The sequence below is a fragment of the Stegastes partitus genome, unplaced genomic scaffold (assembly GCF_000690725.1).
Source record: "Stegastes partitus isolate 25-593 unplaced genomic scaffold, Stegastes_partitus-1.0.2 Scaffold786, whole genome shotgun sequence".
Classification (NCBI taxonomy): Eukaryota; Metazoa; Chordata; class Actinopteri; family Pomacentridae; genus Stegastes; species Stegastes partitus.
Window position 1 is genome coordinate 82676 of NW_007578517.1, and position 24375 is coordinate 107050.

Genomic DNA, 24375 nt, shown 5'->3' on the forward strand with positions numbered 1-24375 from the left:
TCCATCCCTAATTCATGAACCTCTACTGAAGGTGGTGGATTACAGAAGAATGCAGCTTCTTCATGTCCACCAGAGGAGCAGCTCTGGTGTTTCTGCTGCTCAGTCAGTATTCATTAAAACAAAGATCACAAGCTGATGTCTGGCTTTAAGGTTCACCTTCTGTACATCACGTGTTTGAACTAAGTGTTCTTATGCTGGGTTTAAAATGTCCTGCATATGAGCTCTATATGAAACAAGCAGCACACGTTGTCCTCCACATGAAGTCACACTTCTGCTCAGCACAAGCATGTCAGCTGTACAGCCTGTTTGTGCTGAGTCATGCTTTACTTACTACTCAGTCTGACTTGGATGCAGTTTTATTGCAGAGACGTGGAAAACATTGGTAATGAGTGTAAGATGTTCTGTCATTCTGATGGTATGTTTAATGAACAAACCAGGCGACTGCTGCGTCCATCACATGGAGTAACTGGATGGCCACCAGTCACTCCACCAGAGTGGCTGCGACATGGTTCAGTACACACTGTTTGAGTCACCACTCAGTTGAATGCTACCACCGTGAACTAATGGTTGCTGGTTAAGGCGAGGTGGTATCACCTTGTAAAGCACTTTATTACAACTAGAACAACAGCAGCGTTGTTCAGGTGTTTGTGCGCCTTTCTTTGTTTTTCCTGTCAAGCGACCCCTTGTGGTCATCAGACGAACTGATCTCTAACTGATGGCTGGATGGCAGCGCTACACGTCTGCAGGAAGAAGATAGGGATGGATGGTTGGATGGTGTCGCACTGTGACAGCGCAGACTGGCATCTCGTTTCCTGCCAGGAGGCGACAGATGATTGTGGAAGACACGGCCTAGCTTGTCATTTTTCAACATCCTCACACCAGTGTCAGATTGACTGTGCGAGCAGTTGGCTTCTGTCAGACTCGTCCTCTTCAGCTCGTATCGTCGTGTCTCTTGGGATCAACTTGACCACTGCTCCTCTGATGAGTAAAGTTCGTGGCACACAGAGACGACCAGATGCTCCATGTTTGAGTTGGCGGACTGGATCTAGGAACAGTCATGCAACTCCTCATGTCCCTCACTCCAGCAGACGTTACGGCCCGCGGTTATTAAGCTGCAGCCTTACTGAAGATCAACAACAGGGCCTTGAAAAAAACATGTGAAATCATTTGGAAGGTCATCCTAGTTTAATTTCCAGGAAAAGTAAGAACTCTGTCCCGTTAAATCAGGCTGGAATAGACGTGCTTTACTCAGCCTGACTGGTTCTGTTTACTCATTACCCCTGAGGAGCACATTCAGCAGAACAGATTGTGTTTTGCACAGAAACACCTCCAGATACATGAGTTTGATTCTAACCATCATCTAACCACTTAAAGAACTCAAAAGAAGCGACACAGACACATGACAGGAGATCAGTAAAGGCACAACACCTTATAGCTTCATTGTCTCCTCCTTACCATCGTATTTCCTCCTGCAGGTTCCCCACCAGCATCGCCTGTCTGTGGATGTGATTCCAGAGCTGAAGAATTCAGAGAACCACTGCAGGAACCCAGGAGGAATCAGCGACAAGCCCTGGTGTTACACCTCCAACCCGAACATACGCTGGGAGTACTGCACTGTGCCACAGTGTGGGGAGATCAGCACAGCAGCAGGTACTGGCTCTGCTGCTTCCACATCCTGCCCGTCTGGCTGCCTGACCAGCTAGCTGCTAACACAGCTACTGATGAGAACACCGCCACAGTCAAGACACTCGGAGGCGTTCTCCACTTCACACACATTTCTGTAATATTTTAAAAAGTTCATGTTTTGCTGCATCTGTCTCTGTCAGTGACGAAGCCGGAGTCTGCAGGCCCTCGTCAGACTCCTCGCCTCCCCCCGACGACCACCATCTCATCTCCAGCCTACTCCATGTCCGTCATCGTCATCGTCCTCACCTCGCTCGCGACTGCCGTCTTCCTCGCCATCGTCATCCTCGCCTGCCGCAGACGGAGGAAGCAGTGGAGGAACCGGAAGAGGTAAAAGCAATGAGGTGACGCTCAGTGCTTTGTCTGTCCTTCCTTTTAAACCTCACGTTTATCTTTGTCAACAGGGTGATGGAGACCCCGACGCTGAGCGCCCTTCCGTCCGAGCTCCTGCTGGATCGACTCCACCCAAACCCCATGTACCAGCGAGTCCCGCTGCTGCTCAACTCCAAGCTGCTGGCCCTCGAGTATCCCCGAAATAACATCCAATATGTTAGAGATATCGGGGAGGGAGCGTTTGGACGGGTGTTCCAGGCCAGGTAAGGAGGGGAGATGGAGCAGAACATAGCTGGATCTGTCCAGTGCACGCAACACAACAGAAGGACTGCAAGAAAGAGAAGCTGAAGAGCTTTTCTTGCCAAATGGCAGAGAGAATGTAGAAAGAGGAACATTTTAATATTTAATTAGGGGGCTGACATGATGATGTGGATATCTCTCAGGCGGAGGAGGAGGAGGGTTGAAACAGGAGGAGGACAGCGTGGCTAAACAAGGCTGCTGGTCATTCTGAGAACTGCTGCGTCATTCACAAAGTCACAAGGAGAGCAGCTACAGGTGTCGCTTTCACCGACCCAGCTCACAGCAGGACACAAACGTCTCAACTAGTCCCTGTGATCTGGACAAATACCAGACCTGGGTCACATGCTGGCTGTATTTTCTGAAATGTCATAAATCATTCAACAAGTCGGCAGTGTTTGACTCGTACCTGGGATATTTATGCTTTAAAGACAGTTCTGAGAAGTTGACACTTTATGCATGAATGCAGGTCAGGCACTTTTTTATAATGATGGCAAGTCTGCATAGCAAAATGCTGCTAATATTAATAATGTGCTGATGACAAACCCACGTGGTCGAGGTCAGTGCAAGCCAGTCCATCCATGACTGACGACCTCTGCAGCCCATTAAAATGTTTGCAGAAGAATTCAGGACAGCGGAAGTCATTGCATGTTGATTTGAGCATTTTTCTGACTCTAACGCTATCAGACGTTTCCCGCTGGCCTTTCACCCACGTAGCAGCTCTGACCCCAGCCCGACAGAGAGGAGCCACTGTGTCATGAAGAGCTTTAAAGTACATCAGTCTTCTGTTTAGGAACATTTGGGGCTTTTATTGTGATGACTTGTTTCTCTCACAGAAGCAAAAAAGGAATCTAGGACCGTTGGATTTGTGTCCTAAGCAGCAGACTGATGCCCCACAGGCACCACATACAGCCAACTGCAATCTGCACAACACGACACATAAATGTGCTTCAGGGACAGATCCCATGATGGCTTCATCTCAGCATCACAGTTTGTGGTATTTTAACAGTAGCACCTGCAGCGAGTAGCCAATCAAATGTGAGATCTGTCCTGAAGGTCAGCTGGTAATCCCTGAGTGAGGAGAGGAATGGTGCAGTACACGGACACCCCTGGGAACATCACACTCTGACGGATGCAGATCACACATGTCAGGGTGCTGATTGAACCTTTTCTCCTCAGGTGGCTTCAAACTCTATGAGTTTATTGCATGCTGTACTATACGAGTTACAACTTGCAAAATCTTTCTTGCAATCTGCGTCTGACGGTACGACATCAATCATTTAGAATCACAAGATTTGATTGACGACTACAGATTTTGCCACGCTTCTGTCAACTTGCATCTCAGCCCAAAATCCCAGCGTTCATTAGTAAAAGGTCCTCTTAAGGAAAGCACAAGAGCAGCAACACTGTCACATAAACCCTGTGTACACACATAACCTTTAACCTGTGTGCACATACAGGCTGCTTCCTGCACATGCTCGGGGGTTCAGATAAACAATCGTATCGGTGCACAGTTAGCACACAGTTGCTTAAATAGAGCCGAGGAGTAAATAACTGTGTCCCTGACAGATGGGCTTCAGTGTGTGTGTGTGTGTGTGTGTGTGTGTGTGTGTGTGTGTGTGAGTGATTCCATGTGTTTAGTGTGTGCAAACTATATATAAATCTAGGCTGAGAAACAACATGCTCACTTTAGTTTGCCCCTTGTGAGCCAACACAGGAAGTGTGTGTACGTACGTATGCATGTGTGCTTCTGACATTTACAGTCCGTTTACGCTGCTGTGCTAAAGGACGAGGAGCTAGAGGACAAATTCCAAACACACGGCTTCAGAGAGCTGCACAATGGGACAAAAATGCAATGTTAGAAGTCATAGTACTTGTTTTCATGCTTATTCAGGTCGCTACTAAACCGTCCTGGGAAATGTGTGTGTTTCAGAGCACCAGGCCTGCTGCCCATGGAGTCTTTCACGATGGTGGCTGTGAAGATGCTGAAGGAGGAAGCCTCAGCTGACATGCAGAACGACTTCCAGAGAGAAGCAGCGCTCATGGCCGAGTTTGACCATCCGAACATTGTGCGACTCCTGGGTCAGTGCGTTTTCACATGTGTGCGTGTGAAAGAGAAAAAGCTGTGCAGGCTGTAGCCAGATTTCCAAAGAGACCTCAATCACAGCTGGATTTTACATCGGATAGCTGCTGGATCCATGTGTTGGCTTCAGGGAGAACCAAAGCGCAAAAACAGATACAGAAACACAGCAAGAGAGAAAACAGGAAGGTTTAAGAAACTCAGAATATAAGAGATATGAAACAGGTGTGGTGCAGGCAGGAGGACATGAGGAACCTCTGACAGCCATAAACACAGCACCACGTATTCTACTGCCAACATGCACTGGTCTGTAATCTGGGCCCTCGTCACTGGTTTTACATACAATAGATCCTTCTTGGCTGATTGAATATTTTCATTTTATTCAGTTTTGCAAAATGCTCTTTAGCAGAGGTTGAGGATTCAGACCTTGTCTTCTGCTCTACAGCCACCTCTGCTCTCTGAAAGCCGTGTTTTGTTGTCAAGTAATTTTAGCCACATATATGAAACTATGGGCTATTAGGCATGTGCATAAACTTAGCAAGAACTTGCCCTGCAGGTGGCAAACGTTTGCTTTAAAAGAAATGCACCTGTTGACCTGATTTATGCAGCTGCATCATGTTTCGCCTCAGCAGAGCTCACACAAGCATGTTAGGGAACAAGTCCCATTAGGATGAAGACCTGCATGTTCCACACATACTTCTGTAAATTCAAGTCCTACCTTGCACACACCTGCAGCAGTTCCCCTGAATGAAGTCATGTCCCTTTGCTTTTTATTTTTTTACAACGATGCTATAAAACCACTACAGACTGCGATAGGACTGTTTGCTGCTTGACAGCACATGTTGGCCTCAGTAAAACAAATGTCCTCTATTAAAGTTTATCTACAGCAATACAGCCTAATCTAATCTAACACAAACAGTTCACATCCAAATATACTTGGGGGAAGACATCCTCTGTGTGGAGCTGTCAGTGAGTAAACAGAGCCACTGAAACAAGCTGCTTCTACAGCGCCGCTGGTTCTGAAGTAAATCAGCATTAAAACCGTTTGCAGAGACGTAATGTTTTCACAGGATTCTGATGTTTTCTGTTTTGAGTGACTCGTCTAAAGAGTGACACACTGACAGCAAAGTCTCTGGAGCACATGAAACCAGAGTTGATTAGATTATTTCCCTAAGCTCTAATTACCCCCTGGACTAATAATACACCGTAAATCATGTGTAAAAATACACGCGCCATCCGTAACATGGATGTGTCACAATTAGAGAACCATGTGTTTGCATGTCGTGACTTTGATCTGTGTGTGTGCAGGATGAGGACGCTTTCTTCCTTACATATATATGTATATATATGTATATATGTAGATGTATATTTATAGCGATGGGGAGCAACCCTTTAATCCAGCCACTGACCTTCAGCAAGGTTGCTACTGTTGAACTGCAGCTTGTTGAGGGGCATCTGCACCTCCCACCGCTGGCCTCAGTAATCAGAGCCGGTCCTCTGGGAGCCGGCCCGCTCTGCGACCCACAGGACATGAACTCACTCAGCACCACCTCCCAGAACTCCTCCATCAGCCAGAATTTCTGAGGAAACATGTTGCAATTCTTCATCTCACTTAAAAAAAAAATTTCATTTACAAACGAAACAAAATGCCGACATGTGCGTCTTCTCCAGGACATGGACGTGTGGCTTTTGATGTACTGAATTATTTTCCTTTTGAACTTCAGGCTCTTCCTCAGTATGAACATCCATAAACACCATCTTCACCTGCTCTCCGCTGCCTTCTGTTTTCTCTCTTCGGTGCCATGTGTGTGTTTTTACGGCTTTAATGTGTTTTCTATTCCTTCATCCCCTTTGTTTCCCACGAACATGCTCCTGACCTCCTAATATATGAATAATTATGCTAAATATTATCCTATCATAATCGTAGGAACAATATTTGGAGTAATAACCGTTCACTTCCTCATATCTGGGCATGGACTGCATTAAAAACAAATATTTTAATTAAGATTATTATTTCTTACTTTGGGTGTCACAGCTCAACTTGCTTCCTTCGGCTCTGCCTCGTCCACAGTGTGGATCCACGGCGAGCAGCGCCAGGTCCAGTCCAAGAGCTAACTGTGTAATGGTTTTCTGTCTCAGTCAATCTAGTCCTCTATTGATTTCCACGAAATTCAAGCTGACATATTTTGCATTTCGCAGGGATTTGGGAGCTCTGCAAGACGTTTCTCTGCACTCCAACAAAGTTTAGAACCATTCAGAGTGACGGGCCGACCGGCGGGTCGTTGAGCTTCCAATTTGTCACAAAAACAGAAGTAATGATGTGCAATCAATCCAAATTATGACTGTGGCCAACATGGCTCAGAACAGTCCAGTGCAGCAACTGGTCACGCACTAAACCGAAAAGAACACATGCAGGAGCAAAGTGAGTCCAGCTCGGTTCCTGTGGACCACTTCTGCTCTTTTGGCAAATCTGGTGATTTATGAATATGTTGTTGTCTCCACAGAGCTGTAAAAAGCTGACACTATGAACGACATACGTAGGAGTTGTGCCGGGCTGCCGGGGTTCTGCACAGTCCGAACAGTGTGTGCTGTAGTTCCCATGGCAACAAGCATTTACAGGAATGCATGAACACACAGGCAGACAGCCACTCGTTTACAGGAGGTAAATAAAGTCTGGTCACCTCTGCAGCGCTGCTGTTACACCCAAAGACTTCGCTGCTGTCCTTCACAACTGATGGTAAAATGCAGCTGGAGTCGTCCTCCAGCGCTGAATGACGGAGGTTCCACGTCCACCGCATTTACTGTAAATTCATTAACGTGTTCAGACTTCAACACGCTTCAAGGTTGCCAACTGGAGAACTGCTGCCAAATACACAGAAAATGTTATTTCTGAGTCTCTTAATCAGAACTGAGATCCACAAGATATGCAGCCTCTGTCCGAGCTCCAAGTTTAGGAATCCTCTGTTTGCCTGCGTTTCCCCACAGCAGCACAAAGCAAACACGCCTTCAGTTCAGAGGTCCACCATGTTTCCATCACCGGGTTGTAAATGCAGACTGCATGAGCTGTTAGCTGTGAGCATGGACACGTGGTCACACGGTTCTGTCTGTTTGTGTCTCGGCCGAATGTTTGTTTACCTTTTACAGTGAATGAGCTCATTGTGTGATGCTGTCGGAGTGTTCACTGAGGTCACCGACATGTTTGTGTGGCTGAGACTCTGTGTTTGTTCTCTCCAAGCTCTGTGGTGGGACGTACAAGCCAGCGTCTATGATCAGCATGAAGGTCATGGAATAAAGCCGTCTGTGTCCTCTCTCCCCAGGTGTGTGTGCAGTGGGAAAACCGATGTGTCTGATGTTCGAGTACATGGCCCACGGCGACCTCAACGAGTTCCTGCGTCGCCGATCTCCCACCCAATCGGTGCGAACCCTCAGCCGAGCTAGTCTCTCCGGTCGCAGTTTCTCCTCCGATGGGGAGGCGGGACCTCTGTCCTGTTCGGAGCAGCTATCCATTTCCAAGCAGATTGCTGCAGGGATGGCCTACCTATCGGAGCGCAAGTTCGTCCACCGTGACCTCGCCACCCGGAACTGCCTGGTCGGGGAGGAAATGGTGGTGAAGATTGCAGACTTCGGTCTCTCCAGAAACATCTACTCGGCCGATTACTACAAAGCCAACGAGAACGACGCCATCCCCATTCGCTGGATGCCCCCGGAGTCGATCTTCTATAACCGCTACACCACAGAGTCAGATGTGTGGGCCTATGGGGTGGTGTTGTGGGAGATTTTCTCCCATGGGATGCAGCCATACTACGGTATGGGTCATGAGGAGGTCATTTACTACGTGAGGGATGGTCACATCCTGTCCAGTCCTGAGAACTGTCCTCTGGAGTTGTACAATCTGATGAGGCTTTGTTGGAGCACACACCCATCAGACAGGCCGAGCTTCAGCAGCATCCATCGGATACTGGAGCGGATGCACCAAAACAGACTAAGCATGAACGCTGAGACTGAAGCAGACTGCTAACTTCAACGAAAGCCTTAGTTCCTGTGTAGAAAACAAAGCATTGAGTTGTGGAGTGATTTGGTGCCTGGAAACACTTTAAAAGAACCCCGAGATGGAGCCCAAGCACAAGACAAAGGTACCACAGAGTCGTTTTCCGCCTGTTTTTTATTTCAAGAGAGCCAAACTGAAGCCTTTACCTGCTTTGTGTCACAAATATGTCATGTTGAAGTAGCTGCTGCTACCTGTTGACATACCTGTTACCTGTCCATCACACTGATACTCGTTAGTTAGCAATGATGCCAAACGTGTGAATGAACAGCCTCTTCAGAAACTTAAACACAAACCATTCAGATGTACACGGGGCGCTCAAAAAGCTCCAATCCACACCTACAAAATGCAAACGCTGTCGCGGACATTTGGAGCACTCCTCAGAAGTCCCGTTTTATAAACATGTCAGATTCATCTGCAACATCTGTGTCAGAACAGCGATCCTTCCACTTCAACTTCATTTTGGACATGAGGAACATGTTTGCAGGAAACCAAATCTGGCGAGTACAGCAGGTGTTGAAGGACAATTTTGTTGGTGCAGCCAAAACATTTGCATGTTCTCAACATGCTGCGAGCAGGCCTGATGAAGCACCACAACTCTGGTTGTTTGGACTGAGAACTCACTGCAGGTTCTTCCACAGCAGCGCTTGGTGACAGCCCAGCCTCTCCACATCAGTGATGATCCTTGACATAGAGCCTGTTTCCTGACATCCAGATGTGACACAGCGCTACTTCTACAGGTGAAACTGCACATGGTCACTAAGAAACAGGTGAAACAAGGTCCCTGTGCTAATCAACCTGACAGGAAGTCTGGATTCACAGGAGTTACTGCTCACACTTGCTGCATGACATTTATCCTCCATGAAATGACAATCAGAAGCTCTGACTGAACCATGATAGGAACTAAAGCTCCTTGTTGAGCATCATCCACTGCATGTTGGAATGATTGGATCTTTTTGTTCTTGTCATCGTGAACCCTGAAGCAGATTTCTGACGGGGTGCCGTGCTGCTCACTGGTCACTGAGAGATGCAGTCTGTGGAAAGTTATTCCTATAATAGTATCCGGACAACACACTGATGACAGTCAGTTCTGGTGCCGTATGATCGGATCACAGCTCGCTAATTCCACAGTGGCACACAATCACTTTAAACCATTGCTGTTGATTGTTTTGTAGACAAACTGCGATTCCATTTTTGGGCATTCTTGTTTAATTTGTACTTTTCTTGATGTTGATCTGTGTTGTTGATCATTGTTTGACGTAACGATAAACCCAGCAGGCGTGTAGGTTGTTCTAGTCCTCCAACACGTCATCGGTGTCCACGAGGCGCAGACACACATTTAGTCTAATTAAAATTATGCAGAACTTCATTATCTGGATCCATTCCTGTGCCTTAAAATAGACTCTTTCATGAGTGAAGAATGGCCAAAATGTTCCCAATGTGCAAATAGATCCTCACTGTGAAGGACTGAATGTTGAATGGGCGTCAGATCAGACTTTTCATTTCAGCTGTTACATTAAAATCTGGGTCCTGGACTCGGTGTGGGTCCAGTGTTCACATCACATTACAACAACTACGATGAGGTAATATCAGAGAAAATACGTTTAATTTGAACGTTTTCTTTCTTTATAAATACAGTGTGATGTTACGTTTTGGTTATGTTACAGAAACTTTATTGTTTTTGCCAAACTTTCTTGACATTATGATATTTCTTTGTATTGCTTGCAAATAAACAGAATTATTCAACACGTTTTATTGGAGATTCAGGAAAAATGTGTCTGAAGGGGAATGAAACTGCTTTTTCAGTGCATGCGTTCTGAACGCTGTAGCAGTCATGTTAACACGCTGATGACTACGAGTTACCACGAAGCTCAGCTGGAGGCAGTGTCACTCATTTTGCTGCTCGTGGGTCAGAACTCAAAATGTTGAACCGTCCAACGTAATAAAGAGATTTCATTACCACCACGCTGGCACTAGATGAAGCCTCATTAGGATTTATCTTCTGCATAAACTTTAATAGTGACCCCTAAAAATGTGTAACGCCTTCTTATTCTCTCAAAGCCGTTCACATGCGGCCTTTAATATGTCAGCTATTGTTTGACATAGAACAGCCGCGATGGGAAGAACATACTGGAGAACAGGAAGTGACGGCCAGCCAGACACTTGTTCTTGTTTTGTCATGATGCTGGTGGGACGTAGTGCTGCTCCTGGTTGCAGACGGTGCCATGAATCATGGTTTACTGCCTGGATGCGCTCCGTACCTCACATTCCAAAGAACCGGTCAGATTTGAGGATTTCTTGTTCACAAGTGGACATTTTGTGCGGACAGAAAATTTTTTAAATGAAATCTGAATAGAAAAAATAAAATCCTAACATTGTGAGTGATGTCACATTTTTTTTCCTTTTTTTGCAAAGTCTTGAATGAGGGGATCTGCTGCACGTCACTGGAGATAAATGGCTTCAGGCTGCTGTGTCCACTGTGGCTGTTTGGGAAGAGAAGGCAAACCCACAGCAAATGATACGTAACCTACGACTTCCTCAGCGCTGTTTCAAGGCCGGCTTTGACCAAACAGAGGAGCTGAAGCTCGAGCAGAGACAGGCTGAGACCCCACATGAACCTCAGAATGACAAGCATTCATCTACTGATGAAGCAAAATGGCACAAGAGGAGCTTCACCTTACGCTGCACTCAAACCGTTCCCTCCTCCCCTCTGTTGATTTAATCACGATCATCTGCTCACAACACGTTCCATCACAGCCTCCCAAGAGCAGCGAGCGGTTCACCGTGTGGACGCTGCCCTGCCGCTTGTCACCACCAGAGGGCTCAGAGGGCGGAAAACAAAATGCTGGCGAGTCATTTTTAAGGTTAGGGTTGTGTCCCATTCATTTGTAAACCTTAGTCAACATGGCTGTGTGTGTGTGTGTGTGTGTGTGTGTGTGTGTCTTATGGTCTTAAGTCTTATGGGGGATGAGTGCTTGTGTGTTTGCTTAGGGGATGCCCAGTGTAAACTGTTTAGAGGAGTTTAGACCTTGGATGGGTCATCTCTCGTCTCCTTGATCCAAACTGTGGCTCCGACTCGCTCCCACTTCCTCCTGGGTTCCTCCCCTCGCCTCACTTTTCACCTCCCGCTCATTTCTATGTCTGGATCACATTTACTCCTGCCTTCTTTGCTTCTCTTTCCCATCTTATGTATCTAAATACATCTGGTATTTTGTGATCCATTATCTCCTGGAGGAGGAAGGAACATCATCACCTCAGATGTCTGTGTCGATTCTCAGTCATCCAGGTCCCAGTAATCCTAGAAGCCTCATTAGAAAGCAACTGGACTCGTCTTTTAGCTTCTTAAAGATGTAAGACGCTGAAGCATCTCTTCAGAACATTTCTGCTGTCGCTCCTACAATCACCTCAGAAGCTTCAGCTTTTATTTCAGATCCTAATCGATGTGTCATTGACTTAGCTTCAGATTCAGCTGTGAGCAAGACCACAAAGTTTGGTTCTAAACCCAATTCAAAACACAGACTGTTTATAAAGAACAGACAAAACCTGAGTAAAGAGGCAGAACCACGTAGACCCGTCTGTCTTATGAGAGGGGGTTCTGAGCTGTGCAGAACCTTCAGCCTGAACACGGCCCGTCCTGGTGAGTTACAGGGAAACGGATCGCCTTCAGCTGTCTGTGAAGAACATCAGACTGAGGAACCAAAGCTTCTCCTTTGCAGCTGCTGCATGACTGGGCCCGCTACCCTGGAGGTCTGTTATAGGAGCCTGCCCCAAGTGTCCATTCAAGGAACTGCATGTCCCCCCTTTTTTCTTGGCACTTTCACATTAAATGTATTTCTTATTTCCAGAAGCTGTGGCTTGAGCCCAAGTAATACAGCAGCACATGTTTTGATTCTGACAAATAAATCTCATAAAGGTTAAGTTTCTACTGGCAGACAGAGAAAGGTTTCTGAGCAGATTCAGCTGAGACGACTGAAGCAGTCGCGTCTTCAGCATTTCGCTTGTTTCTTTACATACGTTTGAGTTTTGTCCAAGAATGTTGATCAAAGTTATGCAAAAGGTACTTCAAATGCCTCAAATGTGAAATTGTTCACCTTTGTCCTAATAAATGCTGCTTAATAATAAAGTTTGCTCCACTGCAGGTTTTGCTGTTTCATCAAAGGTCAGCGCTGTGGAGATGGTTTCCAACTGTTCAAGTATTTACAAGCCAGTCGTGGTGTTTCCAGCAGTTGGCTGTGGTGTGACATTTGGCCTGAAATGGATTTGAAACACAAGTCAGATGTGGTTCTTTGTAAGCTTGTGCAGACGTCTGTACTGATGGTGATGGAAAGCATCTTTTGTTCTTTCTTATCCTTCATTTGGTCCCTTTCGGTTACTTCAGTCTGGCCTTAAAAGGCTTCACTCGTTGCTCCCTTTCTGTGTCGACGCCTCCTCGTCATGCTCAGTTGTTCCATCGCTATCTGTCCTCTCTTCCCTCTTTTTCCATCCCCACTGTTTCCTTTCTTATCTGTAGTAACTGCAGTGAGTTCCGTCTCCTGTTCTCCATTTGCTCAGTCTGAAATGTTTTTGTGTTTTTTTAATCGAATGCACTGCGAGGCCAGCTGCACATGGTGGGAAGTAACACTCATTCACAGTGAATTAGTCCATCATCTCTTCTCCAAGCCTCAGGTTTATCTGAATGGACCCTCCAACCTTCCTGCCAAATTGCAGAAGTAGCTGTTCGAGCTTGGCAGCAGCATATTATTACAGCGAAGAATCGCTTCCTGTTTTGTCACCATAACCTCCGTTGGGTCAGTTTGTGTCTGTGCAGTGCACAAACTTAAAAGATGGAATTTTCTGAATGTTCTTCAACGTGAGCAGCTCAGCCTTTATCATCCTGTTGACTTTTCCATCTTTCACAAACGTAGCTGTCGACTAACTTGATCCACTGAGATCAGCATCACACAGGCAGCAGGACATCTAACCGCAGGGACGAATGTATCAGTCAGCGAACCATGATGGAAACCACCAAAGTGTTTGTATTGATATTGTGACGGAGATGTGACCCCCCCCCCACTCAGCGGCCGCAGAGGGAAACTTCCTGTGTGGCTGTAATGGCTCTGATTGGCCCATTTAGGCAGCAACAGGATGTGAGGAGACATATATCAGTCGACTGGAGGCTAGCACTCCAAAGCTGTGGAACAACAAACACAGCAGAGCGCACGCACACACACACACACACACACACACACACACACACACACACACACACACACTGAACATTCTTTCCTATAAAAACATTTGCCACCATTGCGAGGACTGTTGCTTAATTCCTGTCACACGTGACCCGTGGCGGCCCAGAGCGCCCTGACGGCAGCGTGAACATACACCAGGACCCGGCAGCACTTCAGCCCGCTTCATGTCTGAGTGGCTTTCAGCACTGAGGCGGTATTTTGTATTGTCGAAAACACAAATCATTAAAAAGTGCTGCATTACTTGGTCTGCCAAACGGTTCATCTGGAGCTGAGGGGTGGCAGTGCTGTGTGGCTTTTACACCTTCAACATTCACACATTTCTGCAAAAATAAAAGGTTTTCAGGTTGAGCTCTTCTCTGATTGGTGCTAAAAAAAACGTCCTTTCCCGACTTGGTCTCCATGTTAAGCCAACCAATAACTACATCCAGTACCATTGCCATTTAAATGAGGAACCACATCATGGCAAAATCACACCAAGTGACTTTCATGACCTGCTGATAAATGACTTGTCAGCAGCAGCTGTGAGAGCGCCTTCACTCCTGTTCTACTGATGAAGCTGACCTTCTCTGGAAAATGTCATCATGTGAGCCAAGTCCAGAATGACTGCCTCCACAGAGACCACATTAAGTGTTAGGAACTAATTTATTCTGCATTTCCCACCTCTGAACCTGCACAGCGCAGCCAAACGGTCAAACTGGACGAGAAAAGAAATTCAGCGTTCCTCTTACAAAAGCAAACACACAGTTGTGCTGACAGCCGAGGCGATCCAAACCGTGTGAGCAGCTCAAGGTTCTGATTAGTGGGTCTGTGACCCTGTGTGTTCCTGCCTTGACTTTCTGATGTCATAGAAACAGAGACACAGTTGGATAAGAGGAAGGAACAGCCAATGCAAGACTAAACACTGTCATTCACTTTATCTATCTAAGCAAAGCCTGCGGTGGAGACAACAACGTCTAGATGTTGTCCTGCAGGGAGGACAGAGGGTTTGAGAGAGGGGCTGAAAGAAGCCATCTAACTGGAAACACCATCCCTCAGCAGAGGTGGAGGTCTGAGGCATCACCTCTCACCTGTTCACAGCTCAGTCCTCAGATCTCTCCCCAGGAAGATGAACCCACATCCACACCGAGCCACAGAGACCCTAACGAACCCCACTGTGTCAGGGGGAGCACTAACGACCTGCATAACGAGGGGGAGGAGCAACAAACCCCCAATTAAAACCCAAACTCAGGTGTTAACGTCTCCTTCAGGATGTGGAACTCCCAGCTAGTCAGTCAGAGCTGATGGAGCCTCCTGGATGAAGGTGGAACATCTTCAAGGAACTCAAGCAGGTCCAGCTGCTAGCATTAAACTGCCAGAAGAGTCATAGAGCCTTGACACAAAGGACATGTTCTGTTCTACGTGAGATATGAGATTATGTGAGACTACAAGCATGTCACATTTTCTTTGAATTTGTGAAAGTATGCGTAACCTTCCCATCTGGATGCAGGGGATCAGCGGCATGCTGAATGCAATCAGATGAACATCTGGCAAGACACCTAATGGAGACTTGATGCAAAGGAAATATTCTGTAGTTGGAGGATGAACAGAGGAACTGACATGAACCTGTGGCTCCAGTTCTACGTAGTTATGGCACAGCATGGAACATGAACTATTCATGGCCTCTGAGCAATGTCTGATGGTGGTCAGGTGGAGAACATGTTCATACACTGCCAAAGATGAGAGCTTCAGGGAGAGACCACGATGTTGGCATGGGACGTGGAGGTGAGCTACCCACGGCCTGGACCGGGCCTTCCCACAATCTGTGTGCTTCGTCCATGACTCAGAGGTACTGAGTTATGGAAGAGAAGGGACAGAAAGCATATGAGCGCTGGCGATGAAGATAGCAGCAGCTCTCCAGTGATGTCAATAAGCTTTGGAAGTCCAGGTGAATGGATAGCTTGTGCTGATCTTAAGAGAAGACAGATACAGTGAGGTCATGCAGGGATTGGATTTCTCAGTGCGTGAAATGAACTGGAAACGTAGTGACGTGCTGCGGGATGGGATCCAATAGGAAGGTTGTGTGTGCAGAGCCGGAGAGCCCCGTACAGGCTGCTGGTAGAGGGCTGCACGGAGAGGCTGGACTCTCTGCTACGGCCGGAGAAGTGCACGGCTTCTAGTTCGGGTGTTTTAAAGGGTGATTTCACTCAAAATATACTTCCAATTTAAAAACAAATATTTAAGAAGAGTATTTTTAAGCCCTTACTGCTCCCACGGCCCGCCGGCGGGACGTGACCACTTTCCAAACACATTACAGCCAGATGTGCGCATGCTCCACAATCACGTTTCCCGACAACATACACATCAAAGGAAAGCTCAGAGTCTCCTCTTTCCGATGATATAAACCTTTTTGACCTGCAGCAACCACAGCGTTGACACAAAGAGCTTTTTGTACAGAAAAGCAACATGTTAAAATCGGAGTTTTCTTACTTTTGAAGGCTCTCTGCAGCTCAAACATCGCTCATTCCTCACCAGCTTGGTCTCATTCTGTCCGGACACAACCAGTCAACATCATCCCGTACAAATAATCCGTAAAACGTATTAGATCCTCAAAGGCACAAACTCTGCAGTAATGTCTTCCCAGCTTGAGATCAGCTCCGGCTGTTTTATTCATTTCTTCTGGTAAAATCAGCCTGAATCTATTTCAGATCGCGCTGAAAGCGCTACAGGCAGCTCGACGGACGGCTCAGCTTTTGATTGACACCTAGTTTGGCCAATAGGAGGGCTTTGGGGGTGAGTGACAGCCTGAAGGGCCAATGGAGTGTCTCAGACAGTCAACCCGGTCCGCACAAGTCCCACCCTTGTAGATTCGACCAGTCGGGTTGCAGACACTCTCTGACGCTGTACACTTGTAGCCAATGAGCAGACGAACACGTGATGTGTCGGAAGGCAGGATTGTGTGTGTGTGACGGTATTGGATCGGCACGTCTCTACTATCTACATATCAACTAAGCAGAACTAGAACTAGTTTAAGTGAGAACTGACTTTGCACCAAGAGTAAGGTGCTTATCATTGTCTGCTGGGTGACCTTCTTCAGTCCACTGAAGAGGAGGCAGAGGAGCCCCTGCAGCCATATCCATCACCCAGCAGCTAGAAACCCAAAGGTCTGGAAGTCCTGAATGAAAATGGACTTGAGAAATGAAGCTTTCCGACTCTAGAAGGGAAGGTGGTGAACAGTGTTGAACCAGATTATGTTTGGACTCAGTTGGTTTGGTTAAATGTTGACAAGACAGGCTGCAGGGTGAACGCACAGCGCTGGCACTAATGTTTACTGTTTACTTCTGTGTGGATAACAGATGATCACCAAACTGTGCCGCCCCAGCATCAGTAATGGTCCAAGTCTGGGCACACAGAACAATTGACTTCAGTGAAACACACTCACACCTGGTTTCAGACTCTCTGATGATTTTTATTGTTGCTGGAACATCAACACGATGACTCTGGCAGGACATTCAGTCATATTGGCCTCTACAGTATAGATAGTACGGAAATCACATTTACTTCTGTGTCACAACTACGTTCTAGAAACTACTGGTACATTTGTTAAAATCTGTGGTTTGCTTCTTTTTTTCTTCAACAACCTTTTAGAGCAATGGTTCGCTTTGGAAAACAGACTGTTTCAGACTTCCAGCTGAGCTCAGATCAGTCATGAATCCTCAGCAGTGCACACATCCCCACTGTGGGTACAACTTTGCAACGCACAGCTTCTGGTATTAAAAACACAAACAGTCCTAAACTGCGAACACGCTGCGTCATGCAACATCAGCCTGAAGGCCACAGCTGGACGCAGCATTCAGACAGAATAAGAAGCAGTCAGGGCACAATAGCCGGGATGGGCTAGTCTGAGGAGAGAAAGGCATAAAAGTGGTCTCTGACCATCCGTGGGAAACAGGACAGTTCTGGATTTACACAGAGAACAACGGCAGAAGCAGTTCTGTTGAGAAGCATTCATCTGACATTCGTCTCTGTTGTACTTTAAAGCAGTCATGAGACGATTTGTTAACAACACACGAGCTTAAAAAGTAGCTTAGCATCATCTGATGATCTCCAGTGGTTTCATTCTCACCGAGCTGCAGGGACGGATCAGTGTTCGCTCTGAAAAGGTCATTAATAGGACACTTCCTTCAATGTATGGGTGTAGATAAAAGAAAAGTCTAATTTATTAAATTAGATAAAAGTTAACCTCATAATAACTGCATCAACTTAATATTGAATGTTTAAACCTGAATTTACTGTTTCATGTCTTTATGTTCAATGTATAAATATAATGCAAATAAATGACTGCAGTTCAAATATATATCAAAGAAAAGTCAATTTCAATGTCAACGAGTGAAGTAATTCCTGAAAAGCTACAAAAACATAAAATAGGCCAAAACCTGCCGAAGAAAATCCAGTTGGAGCAAATGAACTTTAAAAAATGTTTAACTTCTGTTCAAACCTATCCTAAGATATATATATATATATACATATATGTATATATATATATATCTCAACATAAAACACTGTGTTTCTGCTACCAATCAATAATCAATAAATCTGTTCTCATCTTAGAAATATCTGGGATTGTAGAGAAAGCGATATTTCCACTAACTCGTCGTTGGTTGAACATAATTTCTATAGAAGCTGTTGCAACTCAAAAAAAGGAATATATCAGAAAGTGACACAAGGTGTTGTTGCGCCTGAATATAACTTTTGGAGCGTCCATCAGTGGACGTGTTGGTGGGAAACAAGCTGAAGGCTTCAAACAGAGACGCTCAGTCTGGTGCTGAGCTGCTCGCTGCACTCACACACAACAGGTTAGTAAGTGTAATAGTGTCTACAGGTAACTCAGTAAGTAGGGTTGCAATACAAATGACATTTAAAAAACAAGACAATCCTACAGTACATCTGGACAGAGTATAACAGTTCACTTTACAGGCACACAACACGTTTCCCTTTGGTGATTAACTTTGAATAATATATTTTATATAAACATACTGTACACATGTACTTACAACGGTATACGAAGAGGGACACACTGGTAAACAAAGCCATAGAAAAGTTTAGTTGGTTTGCTATAATAACCTGAATCAGTTCTTTGGGTGACAGTGGGACATGGAGGCCGTCCATGGACGGAGTTTGGTGGATGAGACAATGAGCGGCGCTCAGACCCGCGTCAGTTCACAGGCGTGGAGTTTAAGAACAAGCAAATATTTTATGGAAGTTAAGATTTGTGATTTTCTCTGCTTTTATTTATTTATTTATTTTACAAAGATAAAAAATGCACCAACACAATAAAGAAACTGGTGCACGGCGCCTCGACCACAGCGTCTCATGTGAGCAGTGAGAAGACAGAGCAAAGCCGTGGGGAAGCCTCACATGGTGACAAGGAGAAGCTGTGATCTTTATCGTGTTCTCGATAAACTGGCTAAAAATTTGGACGCGCGACCGGCAAGAATCACAGCTGACTTTATGTCTGCGCTGCAGCTTAAATCCTGACAGACATCTTCTTCCTGGATAACACCCGACTGCGGTTCCGACTTGGCTGTCGGCTGCTGGGAGCCGTGACTGTGTGCTTTGGCCAAAAACTGTTTTGATTCAAGTCATGACAAAACATCAGCTGGCAGTGAGAGAGGACGTACGTCATGGCATCACCACGCTGACATTCAGCTGGCACACAAATCTGTAGTTAACGGCAGAGGGCAGGGAGGGCACTTGTGGAGAAGAATGTGACATCGTTCAGCACTGGACTGGCTCCATTTCTGCTCACTTCTCACTCAGCCAACTGTGAAAACGCACTCAGAGCGTCTTATGGTCAGCGGATACGCCAACGCGTCACTGAAAGGTACTTGCTTTGTGCTGCAGTAAACACCATCATCTTAACTCCAGCCACCAACAAAACATGTTCTAATGTTTACTTCACAGCACCAATGACACGGTAAGAACACGTGTCCACGTCAGTCATTTTCTGGTGAACAGGGAAGATGCAGCAAACTGGAGCGTTCCCACAGCCAATCAGAAGGCTGCTCTAGTCCGTGAGTCCCTGAACGAAGAGTCACTGAGTCTTCTGAAATACACCCGAGCGCTGCCTCTGGTGAACCCTGACTTCATTTTGGTCCCACAAACTGCCCAACACGCCGAGACACGAGGGCATGTTGTGGGATGGGGGATGCAAGCGCCGCTCAGGGCAACGCAGCAGACTTCTCATTCTGGGCTTCATTACTAAACTGTGGTAAAGTTCAAACTGGTCATCGAGCTTCTTTAGTCTGACTCTGCCCACCTCGTATAAACTGACCTTGTGACAGAGCTGAATGCCTGTTCAGTTCTGCACAGCTGCTAGAAAACATGTTAGTGGATGTTGTCGGGTTGCTCAATCCTTCATTCATTAAATCCATTTTAACGTTGTGTTGATGCTGGACTGATGGAACGGCCCGCCCTCAGCAGGGCAGCCACCACCTTCTGGAAACGCCTCTTCTCTTTCTGTTTTGTTGCCAGCTGTGTAGTTTTAATGTCAGAGTCACCAGGAGGCTCCAACACATTAACACTGGTTATAATTTCACATTCACTTCCTCGTGGACACAGCAAGAGGCGGTCTGGTACCTCTGACCAGACATGACCTTCAGCTCATAACCCTGCTTGTCTTCTTGGTGAGACCCCTGGAACAACAAGTCTTTAATTCCTCAGAGGGAATAAACAAACCAGGGTTTCTTGCAAGTCTTGGACCCTTCGTGTATTTAAGTTGGATGAAAGCAAGAAACCGTTGGGATGGATTCACACAAGCATTTTAATCAGCGAGGATGGTCAGTGGAGTGAAGCAGCCCGAAGCATTCAGGCTGTCAGGTCACAGGACGGCTTCCCAAACACTGTGCTGACTGTACGATGGATGGACCAGGACGGGGCTTTGGCAGGTTGCTAGACATGGTAAACATGTCAGACTTTTAGATATTCGTTGGCGTGCTCAGAAGCACCGGCAGCTCATTGGTAGATTTTTGGATGCAACCTTTTGAAATCTGTGTAACTGAACTTGATCCAGAAAGTCTCCAAAAGGTCAATGTTGAACTTAAAGCTGCAGGAAATAATATTCAGTCACACATTTGTGTCACATAACAACACATGTTGGTTTAAAATCTCCACAGATCTGAAGTCTTCTCCACTAAATGTAAGAAGGAACTATAGTGATGTCAACCTGGGATCAGACCCAAAGCAATGGTAGCTTCACATGGTGTGTGTAGCACCACCGTACATCTGATGTGAAGCGTGATGGGATCTAAAGATCAGAAAGTCAGAGGCGCCTGCAGAGAGACGACGGGCTATACTGGCATTACCTTCATTTCACAGATTACTTTTAAATAGTTCATGTCATCATTGCCCGTAACAACACAGTTAACACAAATAGAAAACAATAAACAACTAAACAAAAATACTAACAGCCTATCAGAGTCCTTGAAGGTCAGACTCCTGTTCTCCAGACAGATGAAGTCCTTCCATCTTTCTCCATCCTCTTCTTCATTGCTGTTCATCTTCAGCTTCATCTACCCGCCTCCCAAACTGATCGTGTCTTTCGTCCATATCATGTCCCGCTCATCCTCAACAAACATCCATTTACCTTCTTGCAGTGACCTTTAGAGAAAACCTCTTCAGGCAGATGGATTCATCTCCAAGACCTCCAGCCTGTGTTTTACACCACCGAGTGTTCGTTGTGGTGGTGGTGGTGGTGCATGCCGCTGCCGCTCAGCACCGTGTGGTTAATGGAAGACGCCGAGCGGTCGGATCCTTCGGCCGCCGTCCCGTTGACGTTCTCCTGCCGCTGGCAGCACAGGATCTGCCTGAAGGTGGCGCTCATCTCCTTGTCGCGGTAGGAGTAGATGATGGGGTTCATGGCTGAGTTGAACTCGGCGAGAAGCAGGAAGAACTTCTCGTAGGCGAGGACGTTGCAGCTGGCGCAGAAGACGTCGAGGAGGAGGATGACCAGGCCGGGGGTCCAGCAGACAATGAACGCACCTGAAGAGACACAAAGCAGAGGAATCAGGAGAGTTCTGACAGCTGCTTTCCAGGAATACAAAAGAAAGACAGTTTGACAGAAAGATAATGTTCTGACAAAGCCCACATATCAGAAACTGAATGCAGAGAGGCTTCAGGCGTCCCCTAAAGATTCTTACCAGGAAAAGGAGATCATTAGAACCAGAACTATAAGAATTAAGACAAATTGACTTTTATTTACTCAACCGTATTGGACTTTTTTGTTTGTCACATGGTCAGAAGTAACAGAAAGAGGCATTAATGAAACAAGGCACCACTGTCCCACCAGCTGTGCCTTACCCAGGACAAACAGCTGACTGTAGGCAAAGGAGGTAAAGACGAGGTTTAAAGGACTTTAGCACACTTGCTTTCCCAACAATGGAACCGTTCTACCACACAATACCAACAGAGGGGTCACTGTTTGGCATCCTGCAGGTATCCAGCAGTGAGAGTCCTCATCCTGCTCTGGTTAATGATCTGATTCCATCTAAATTCATTTTTCATTTCATTTTATAGAATCCAACATAAATCTTAAAAGAAATCCACATGAAAGCTTGCTGTGTCTTCTTCCTGAACAGTCCCAGTTGTTGTGAGGCTGAGCGGTACATGAAGGAAAGCAGAACAAAGTGGTTTGTGGCCTGGACTGAGGGTCCGGGTTAGTTCGGGTTAATGCAGGTTTACAGCCGTCTTCCTTCAATGTGTCGCTTGTCTTCTGACTTATCGTTAGTAATTGATGAGCAAGCTCACGTTCTGACTCTGTCCAGTCTTTTCTTTGCCATTTAACGAGCCGGATGACACATTTGGACCGAGTGTGCAGGTACTTCCACAGAAATCTGATACCAGACCGACTTTCATCAGCTCGTGTTTTTCTAATCTGAGTTTTGGCATCGCAGCGCGTTACAAGTCTTGGCCGTCCTTGATTCCTGCAGCTTCACTTAACGTGACTCAGGACTTGGACTTTGATTTTGTTCAGTAATTCCTGAGTAATAATGAGTCACTTGGACTCAGCGTTTCACTACGGATGACCTGCAGTTGGATCTTTTTGTGTGCGACCCTGAATGAGGCCTGATTAGCTGCTTCATTCAAACATATGTTCAACATCCACTTCCACTCTGTTGTTGCATCCAGGGTCAGAATCAGGCAGACACTTCTTTGTCTTTCCTGTCTCCTGCCTGAACCACAAAAATGCAAAGAAACACAACACCATGATAAAAGACCAGAATGCATCCCACAACACAGCTCCTGACGGGATGATTTAACGTATAGGTGAAGCCACATATCCTTTGAGCCAAAGTGTCTGGTCTGTTTAGAAACAGACAAAAATCACTCTACAACCACATCGGCATCCTTTAACAACCGCTGCACCATCAGTCTACACAACAAAACAGCAGCGTCACTCTATAACCACATGGAAAACGTTGAAATGAGTCACTGAAGTGAAAACTGCTTTGGTTGCACGGCGCTGTGGCTGCATTAGCTTGAAAGTTATGGAGCTCCAGAATAACAAAGACACCACTAAAAGGTTTTTCTTTCAAGTCAAAAACATACTTAAACATGCACATCAACTGTCAGATAATATATATATATATATATATATATATATACATTTATAAATAAATAAATAAATAAATAGCAATTATGTGCATTGGGTGTAAACCAACATTTATTGACCTCACAGTGACGTCCACCGTCCAGAAGGATCTCGTTTGACAGGAGATGGTTCTGGGTAAAGGTTTGGAGAATGTTTGGTGGGCGATCCAGAAACGTTTCATCATCAGATCAAGAATGAACTTATTATAATTTAGCACATACAATTTCAATTTTCTAATATAAATAGCAAAGAGACGTTGATTTGAAATGCATTTGTAATCCATCACAAACAAACTTCATGTATGTTTCCATCAGAACATGATGAGAAAGCAGTTGAGCTGTATAGGGATGGACATCCTCGGGGAAGGTCAAGAAGCACAACTGACTGTATTGTATATTTTCCTGTTCAGTATCATCGTCTGTCACGGCCCTCTAAGATTCGGTTCATGTGACAGTTAAAGTTCAGAGTTGATCCAACTGGACCTTGATGGTACCAAACGTCGCTGGTAGACAGGACGGGACTCGAGCAGCAGAGACAGCAGAAGCCCGGCTCATCCTTTCAGCCATATTTGCAGTATTACATCAGGATATTTACCAGTTTCTAAGCTCAGCCGAGCGAGTCGGACGCATCACGTCTCCAGTTGGATGAAGTGTGCCACTGACTCATTCCCGTCCAGCGTCATGCTCACGTGCTGATTGTCCCGAGTCTGACACAAGTGAAGGACATGACACTCTGGAGACGGTGAAACGAAAAGGTCTTGACGTGAACTTAGGCAAGAGCAGTCGGGAGAAAGAGGCATCGGTATAGACAGGCAGCTCTGTTATCTGTTAGTGTTTTGCAGGCAGCAGCTGCAGCGAAGGCTTGACCTCACTCCCCAGCTATGCAGCCGCCTCTCCAGAGTTACTCAAAGTTTGCTTCACGGCCCGGCAGAGAAACTATCCGGCCTATTTGTCTCCGAGGGAAACATCTGATCCCGAGCAGGACGAGACAACATAAAGACAAAAACAATCAGTCAGAACAGAAAAGACTTGAGCGGGACATTATGAACGCTGCGTTTCCTGCTGATGGAAACACGATGCAG

General features: G+C 46.0%; 2 protein-coding genes across 2 annotated transcripts in view; one reads left to right on the top strand and one right to left on the bottom strand.

Annotated features, from left to right (window-relative positions):
• musk (muscle, skeletal, receptor tyrosine kinase) overlaps positions 1-10401 on the top strand; it is a 28834-nt gene extending 18433 nt beyond the window's left edge. Inside the window, exons 13-17 of the mRNA XM_008292117.1 lie at positions 1476-1650; positions 1827-2013; positions 2088-2279; positions 4247-4395; positions 7711-10401. Of these exons, the coding sequence (XP_008290339.1) occupies positions 1476-1650; positions 1827-2013; positions 2088-2279; positions 4247-4395; positions 7711-8411 (1404 nt within the window). The 3' untranslated portion in view covers positions 8412-10401. The remainder of the gene's footprint in view (positions 1-1475; positions 1651-1826; positions 2014-2087; positions 2280-4246; positions 4396-7710) is intronic.
• Positions 10402-17093: 6692 nt separating this feature from the next.
• The window catches only part of lpar1 (lysophosphatidic acid receptor 1), a 42328-nt gene continuing 35046 nt past the window's right edge, over positions 17094-24375 (bottom strand). The window contains exon 3 of the mRNA XM_008292118.1: positions 17094-21685. Coding sequence (XP_008290340.1) covers positions 21363-21685 — 323 coding nt within the window. The 3' untranslated portion in view covers positions 17094-21362. The remainder of the gene's footprint in view (positions 21686-24375) is intronic.